Source organism: Cyprinus carpio, chromosome A15 (assembly GCF_018340385.1).
Source record: "Cyprinus carpio isolate SPL01 chromosome A15, ASM1834038v1, whole genome shotgun sequence".
Lineage (NCBI taxonomy): Eukaryota > Metazoa > Chordata > Actinopteri > Cypriniformes > Cyprinidae > Cyprinus > Cyprinus carpio.
The window spans coordinates 25,279,701-25,288,341 of NC_056586.1; the positions used below are offsets into that span (position 1 = coordinate 25,279,701).

An 8,641-nucleotide genomic window follows, 5' to 3' on the forward strand; every position below is an offset into this window, starting at 1 on the left:
AGACTACAAAAAAGACTAACAGGAAATTAATATTAAGGTTTTGTTTGATTAGTAAAAATAAAAAAATGAAGAAACACTTAAGAATTCTTAATAAACTGCCAATTTTTCATGTCAAAGAAGTGGAGAAAAGTGACAAAAATGTGATTTCCAATTTTTTAAATTGGGTTAATTTTTTTTTTTTTATATAAAACGCAAAAAGGACACCGTGGCTAATTAGTAAATAACATGTTTGTTTATTTGAATTGAGGGTGTCTGAGAAGTCTCTGAATGAACCTGAAATAGCATAGGCAAGTCTTATATTTCTGGATTATTAGTTTCCTTGGCAACAACGTGCGCTAGTTGAAATGTCAAACAGGTAGATGACTCTCAGTGGGGAATAAACGCGGCAGCTTTCAATTCCACGGAGTCGGGAATGATACAGAGAGGTCTGGACAGCAAAGAAGGAGTTAAATCTACTGACGCAAACAGCATCGTTTAGCCGAAAGGCTCGCGCTGTTTGACCCGGACGCGTGTCTCGTGCTTTGATTGAGGTGTGATCCCCGCGTCCCCCATCTTTCCGGGCTCGATGCGCTCGCGTTCGCCCATCGGTTCTGGATGAGAGCGAATAAAGTCGCCCTTCAGGCAGCATTACATCACCTCCCGCACGGACCGGAAACATACGGTTAATTATTTACTCAATGCGCACGGAGACTAAAAGAAGCGCTTTTAAAAATGCCTGACACATCAAATGCCCGGTTTTAACGGCTTTCGCTGACAGGATAGAGAGAAGAAAAGGTGGCTGGCGCCCATTGTGTCGAGGATGTGAAGCGGCGCGAGATGCCATGGCAGCGGCGGATGCAGCAGCTAACGGGCCGGAGCCGCCCGGTGTTCCGGTACCCAAGGCGTTTCCTTACGAGGAATACGAGTGCAAAATCTGCTACAACTTTTTCGACCACGACCGTCGGGCGCCCAAGATCTTGGAGTGTCTGCACACGTTCTGCGAGGAGTGTCTGCACTCGCTGCAGCTGTGCGAGGAGCGGCCGTGGCGCATCAGCTGCCCCGTGTGCCGCCACCGCACTCCCGTACCGGACTATCGGATACAGAACCTGCCTAACAACACCAAGGTCACGGAGGACTTCCCTCTGTACATCGATTCGGACCCTGTGCCTCAAGATGCTCTGCCGCCCCACCGGCCTCCGCTGCACCCGGCGCTCGTGGCGCTCAGGCGCGAGGAGGACGCGTCCGGGGCGTCCATGGCTGGTCACGCGACGCCGTCCACCACGACGGTGTCCACCGCGACCACGCTGTCCCAGGACTCGGTCTCGCGTTACGAGAGCTGTCAAAACTGCAGGCGGCTCGCGCTGACAACCGGATGCGTGTGCGTCATCTTCTCTTTACTGTCCATGCTAGTGCTGCTCTTCATGGGCCTCGTTTTCGTACACAGCCACGGCGGGCCGCCTTCGCCCGCGGGACCCCTCTGTCTGTCGGTGGCAAGCATCCTAGCCATGGTGTCGGCGATGGTAACGTGGCTCCTTTACTGGCTAAAAGACCGACCGGAGCACGAGACGGGCCGCTCCTCGGCCACCACTAACGCGAGCCGGAGAAACGCGTGACAGAATCAGAATCGTATGATAAGCCCTTTCAGCATTTATTTCTTAATACCGGTTAGTTTCTTTTTGTGTTACTATTACTATAAGTATCTTTTAAAGAGTTATACTATTTATTAGTATTGGCTATGTGCCAACTAGTATCAATCCCAGTAGGCTATACTGGGATTTTTTTTTTTTTCACTCAGAAATTAATGGTAAAGTTCACAAATACTTATAGAGAACTTCAAGTAACACTGAATTAAACGTGGAATTTTGAAAGTATTGTCTTGCAAAACGTAGACCAACTTCTATTGTGTTTACAAAAAAAACCCACCTTTTTTACAGCATTAGGCTACTAGTTACATTTTTATCTCACAAGTTACAATTGCTTATATTTGTGTAATGATTATAAACTATTTGTTAACGTTAGTTTATGCATTAACTTACAATGAGCAATACATTGTGTCAAAGCCCCATTCAGATATAAATAAATATATTTGTTATTTCTTGTCCTTGAGATGAAAAATGAGATGCATTCAGTGAGCGAGCTGAATCAGTGAGGCTGATATCTTCGGAAACCAGGTTTGATTTTAATATTGTATCTGTAAATGTTGAAATGGACATTAACTAAGATTAATAAATGCTTCAGAAGTAATTTTCAGTTAGTTCATATTAACTAATTCTAACAACTGGAACCTTACTGTAAAGTTACATGGAATTCACACTGTCTATTCAGTTAGTACTAGGGAAACTGTAAAATATACTAGTAACTCCTTGAATAGTAAATTTCAATAACTAAAGAGAAGTACTAGTATCTAATGAGACACTATCGGATCACTTATTGGTACGGGCCGGCGTTTCCCCACGAGGAGTATGAGTGCAAAATCTACTACCGTTTCAACTATATCTGCCCAAAATCTTGGAGTGCCTGCACACCTAGGAGAGTCTGCATATGTTACAGTTATACAAGGAGAAGCCATGGCGCATCAGATGCTCCCATGCTGCATGCACCAGACTATCGGATACAGAACCTGCCCTACGGCATCCACTGCAACCGGATACGTGTGTGCCATCTTCTCCTGTCTGTCCATTCTTGTGCTGCTCTTCATGGGCCTCATATTTGTGCATGGCCACCTGGGGTTTTTCTGCTAGGACACCTGTGTAAGCTTAAGAAGAGCTGACTTCATACATCCACTGAAAATCACCAAAACATCAGTTGTTTAAACACTGTTGCAAAAAAACGTTCTGGGTAAAAACCCACAGCTGCCATTTGGTTTGATATTTAGTTGCTAATGCAATGATATTCAGACTTTGGTTGTGGAGCCACTATAGTGGGGTCCCAAAGTCCAAAAATGAGACCACAAGGGAAAATACATATTATTATTACATTTATTATTAATTAATTTTACATTAATGCATTTGGCAGACACTTTCATCCTAAACAATTTACATTGCATTAAAGGTATACGTTTTATTAGTTCATCCATTCCCTAGGAACCGAACCATGACTTTGAAAAACTAGTCAATGTCACAAATTTGCATGCTGACTTAGAATTAGTTCTTATTAAAAAAAATTAGTACTTTTAAAAAATCCAAGTAATTCTGTTTATATCAAGGTTTGAATAATAAAATGTGGTCTCAGACTTCTGGACCCCACTGTAGGCCTGCATAATACAGGTTTATCATAACAAATGAGACGTGGACTTATTTGCCATTTAAAATTAATACTTAAAATTCACTAATAAAGTCTGGTAGCTAGGTAAAATACTTATTTGAATCAGCTGGGCAAATCCAATTTATTGGATGATATTCTGAAAATGGCTGCTGGGTGTTGTCATCCTCTCCTTTATCATATAGGCGACTATTCAGAAAAGACCTCTTTGTTCTTATGGATCAATAGCTTTACTATGGAAACTGCTCATTTTATACCACCTCTTTGTTCTTCACTTCACCTATGCATCTATCACGGTAAAACCGTGTCATTTAACAACTAACTGACAATCTCTTTTTGCTATCGTCTGTGTGTGCTTTCAATATGCGTAGCCTCACAATGCATTGACCTTAGTACTTTACCACCTCGTTCATCGGATTTTTGTATCACGCAAACCTGTGATGAGCAGTCCGTGATGTCCCTGCATGATGTTAAACAAACACTAGATACTGAACTGTGCTTGGAAACCAAGGTCAGCCTTCACTGCTTGATGAAAGCTTTCTTGTTACTCAAATCAGTACTGCTGATTTCTACATTAAGCAATGGCAAATCAGTCATTTATAAAGGGTATTTGATATGATGATGTTTCATGTAAAAAGTGTTGGTGGAAATCTATACAAACCGTACTCAGAGCTATGTTAAAGCATGCTCATATTTACCGTTGCTCAATGAAATTTCATGGACGAATTCCAGTCATTCAAATAGGAATAGGAAAAGTTGGCCGCTGCTTGCTATAAGAGTGACTTTTGTGCAAGCTGTGCTTTATAAATCCGAGAATGGTCTATTTTTGTCCGTGAAATTTCACTAATGTGACCACACATTTAGAAAAAATGTGCATAGCGGGTGAAGTAAGAAGGAATCTGACACCTGAGAAGCAGCTAGAGTTTTGCTCTGTCCTTGCAGTGACAGGATGCAGCCATAAAGAAATCAATGATAAAGACTTGCACACTGGGACTGCCGCCAAGAAGTGCTTTCGAGTGTTTACTGACCCACTTATGATACTCTGCATCTCTCCTATAGGTCATTTGTCTTAGTGTCACTAACTGATATTTTCATCCACCTAACTGTGGCTTGTTAACACATTCTATCTAGCAAGCTTTGGCATTATACTGAATATATCGTCTAGCTGATTGTTTTGAGTTAATGGTTTGATGACGATGATTAAAGGAAACTTGATGGCCTAAATTTCCTTCCATTAGGGTAAAGGTAATTTTCTTTAGGATGGTAAACATACTTGATTATATTCTCTTAAAGGGATAGTTCATCCAAAAATTACAATTCTGATATTTACTCACCCTCATGTTATTCCTGAATCCTCTCGTTTAATCTGTGGAACACAAAAGGAGAAATATTAAAAAAGTCATTCTCTAAATAGGACAAGAGCAAACATGAGGGTGTGTAAAACATTTTCAATCACTACTTCTTTAAATTAGCTCTTACGTGCCTTTACTTTTTATTTATTAAGTTTATATAAGCTTACCATTTGATATTTGAGAAGTTGTGCTGTTGTTTCAGGCAGATGTGATGGATCAAACCAGGTCTGCCCTCTTCTGGTGGACAAGTGTAGTGATGCAGTCATTTGTGTGTAGTGATGTGAGGTTTTGATTACGTTTTTTGTAAGGAAGGTTTTTCAAAGTGAATGTGGGGGTATTTGAATTATTGCAGCAGTGGTTTAGACACGCTAAGGTTATTTTCCTGTGTGTTAAGGATGTAAACAGCCATTGTCTGCTGTTATCCATGCTGTTCAAAGCAACATTTGTAGAGAAAGTAGTGTAGTGTGCATTGCAATAGTGTTATAGTCACCAGCTTCAGAGCTCCTCCTGCCATTCTGTTGGGCAATATATGTCATAATACTTTATACAGTGACCTCAGTTTACTGCCTTTTTGATCCCTGCTGAAAAGACCAACAACAAGGTTTTTTGTTTGTTTTTAAAAGAAAGAACCCATTATATCAATCAAAAGTTACATTTAAAACGTTGCAAAAGATGTCTGTTTCAAGTAAATGATTTAGAAGTTTCTATTCATCAAAGAATCCGGGAAAATCATGGTTTTCACAAAAATATTAAGCAGCACAACATTGATCATAAACAAAAATGTTTCTTGAGCAGCATATTAGAATGATTTCTGTAGGATCATGTGAGACCGGAGTAATGACATGAAAATTCAGCTTTGCATCATATTACATTTTAAAATTTTACATTTTAATACACATTAAATGCATTTAAATGCATATACATTTTAAAATGCATTTATTTTATCAAATAAATGATGAACATTAGAGACTTGTTTCAAAAACCTTGAAAAATCTTACCAACTCCAAATTTTTAACAGGTGTCCACTGGTTAGTCTTGCTGGAAAAATGCAGCATTTTTGTGAAGCTGGTGGACCAAGAAAATCTTGCTGGTTAAGAAGACTGGAAGGGACACCGGCATTCAAAGCTCAATATATGCTGGTCTTTTCAGCAGGGGTGCAGATAAGGAAAAGAGATAAGATGCTCATCTTCTGTCCTGGTCCAGATGTTTCATAGGCTAGATGTGAGCCTGAAGAGAGTTGTGAACTCAGTCAACTCAGTCTTGCTGACTCACAAAAACAAGGACCAAACTGTAAAGAACGAAACTGACGATCAAAATGTTCATATCAAGTGAAACTGATATTTCTGTACCATTCAGTGTGATCTCCCCTCGTTCTCATGGTACTGCTTTTACTGTGACTGTCTGGATCATCCGGCCTGATGTGCGTACATCTGTTTATATGTCTGTTTCTCCCACACACACTGGCCCAGAGACTGCACGGCACTTACCTGAACCCAGTGTTACTGCCTGGGATGACTATACTTCCCTTAATGCACTCCAGCCCTCTTAGTAACACTACATAGGGTCACGGGCTTTGTACACAGCCCTTATATACTCTGTAATATGTTTATTAGAAATTAGGAAATGTGTGTTTTTACTATCATGCCGCAATAATTGTTGTGAAACCTGTTTGAATTGTATTTGCACATTGAAACTGTTCTGTTTACATACAAGAACACACTCTCGGTTGGCTAATAAATGAGAAAAATGAAGAAAACGGCTGTTTTCATTAATTCATATAAACAGTATGAAATGACTGCATGTGTGTGCATCTATCCTAATTATTTTGAAACGCGGAAGTACTATTGTCTTAGAATGTGCGAGATGTACTATTCATTAGTTGCTGAAGAAAAAGTAGTAGGCTAGTAAATGGTAAAATTATTTGCGCTACAAACAAGTGTGTTTATGATTATGATGATATAATTAAAATAACATGAAAACAAATCAACCAGTTTGCAGTATCAAGCAGCATAATGGACAGTTTTTGTACAGGTAAAATAACAGCAAATTGCACCAGAAGCTTCAAACATTCATGTTACAAATATGGCCGTGCCTGCCTTTACATTATAAATAAGGTGGGTAAAATTAAATATTTTATTTCCACTAACATTTACATGTTACTGTGAATACTCACGCGAAGAGAGTATCAAATTTATGTTTTCTGACAACTTTCCATCGTTTAAACGTGAGGGCCAAGTTTGAGACAATCAACAATAAACTTGACCTGTTATGATCTTTCTTCAAATTTTCATTATTACACAGCATGACAATGAATGATAAATGTTTTCAGTAGGCCTACCTGGCTAAGTGTCTCAGCAGAGTAGGCCTATCTCAACCATGCTGTCCTCCATGCGTTCTCCATAGCCTGGAGCTCATGGATGCTTGTGCCAGTAAATGCAGGACAGATGATTTTTTTCTAAAGTTGTCTTTGGGGAGGATTTACGTTTTCTCTGAGTGAACCCCATCTAATTGAGGTTAACGGGGTGGTGACCTTCCTCAGACTGGACAAGACAAATGACACAAACAACATATGCACTGTTCAAGAAGTTCATTAAATGGTGTTGGTGAATTCTATTTTTCCTTTCCCTGACAACACTGGCAAACCTAGTCTAATTTTAATGTTAGATTTGACCAACATACTCAACATCAGGTTATGCTGTAAGGGGATCTCAGTTAACTCTATTCAAATTTCTTTGTTTCATGCATACATTTCAAACTTTTTATAACTTTCGCATGCATATTGTAAAACCGATTCAAATTGTTTTGACACTATTTGCTATATTTGACCCTTGATAATAAAACTAATTAAGCTCTCATCAGAGCGCACCACTGCTCGAGATCTGTTCCCTAAAAATGGATTGGACACGCGGATCCGGTGTTTCAAAAGGCTGAAACATGCATCATTCCTCCGCCTGTTCTCGTTTTTAACCAATCACCTTAGGTTTTTGAATTTTAATGCTGAATAAATCCTACAAAAGAACCCAACATGTAGGCTATTATAAAGAAGAAACTATTTATTCTTAATAAATGTAGGCTACTCTAGATGTGTCACACAACATTAATAGATTATAGCTACTTTTCAAAAGTTTAAAGGGAAAAAAAATCATTATCTATTCTGTGTGATTTTTGTTTTAAAAATGACTCTGAGAACCTTAGTGTTTTTTAGAATGAACTAAACTTCTTATGTTCTGTAAATGAGGGATTTCGTATTCAGCCTCCTTGTAAAAGTAGAAATATAAGATGACGTACAGCAGATATAAACAAACATTCAATATAAATATATTAATCTGACAGAAAAATAGTGAATATGCTAATGCAATTAATGCATCGGATAGAATCTCATTAACAAACAAGCACACACTCATTCATTGTTAAACATTAAATAGTTGGGTCGGTGTCTCCAGGGTCCGACCTCTTTGGCTTTATTTAACTTTTTAAGTAAGAGAGAATAATCTAGTGTTTTGCACGTGAAAGGACCCCCGTTTCCCCCGCGTGCAGGCAGAAAGAAAACATTTGAAGTTTCTGTTTAGTCGAACAAAAGAGCCACATGTCATTGAAATCACTGTGCGCGCGCGTGTGTGTGTGTCACTCAAAATGATAACAGTCAAACTCAAATGATCAACAAAGTATCATTTTAAGTGAATAACTTATAAAGTTAATAAAGTGAATAACTTATATTAAGCTATAATATTAAGCTATATTAAAACATGTTACGATATGATAATTCGATATTTTATTTTATTATTTAAATAGTGTTTACATGTCTGTCTTTATATGTATGTAGGCCTATGTCTATATATATATATATATAGGCCTATATATAAGAATAATTTGATTACACGTCATCATGCATTCATTAACAGCAAGCCACTATCTCAGATCAGTTGCTGAAATCTTCGAGTTCCACTTTGGAACGTTGAGAGCAAAATACTTATTTGACCAATCAGCTCTCGTTTACGGGATCCTGTGGACCAATCAGAACGCGATGTTCGAGTACTAGACATGGGGGT

The 8,641-nt window shown here is 38.8% G+C and overlaps 1 protein-coding gene across 1 annotated transcript; it reads left to right on the forward strand.

Moving 5' to 3' along the window:
- Positions 1-344: 344 nt before the first annotated feature.
- On the forward strand, positions 345-5,416 carry LOC109104169 (E3 ubiquitin-protein ligase RNF186-like). The gene has a single exon (XM_019117526.2). The coding sequence runs from the start codon at positions 822-824 to the stop codon at positions 1,590-1,592; it is 771 nt and encodes a 256-aa protein (XP_018973071.1). The 5' UTR covers positions 345-821; the 3' UTR covers positions 1,593-5,416.
- The last annotated feature ends 3,225 nt before the right edge of the window (positions 5,417-8,641 follow it).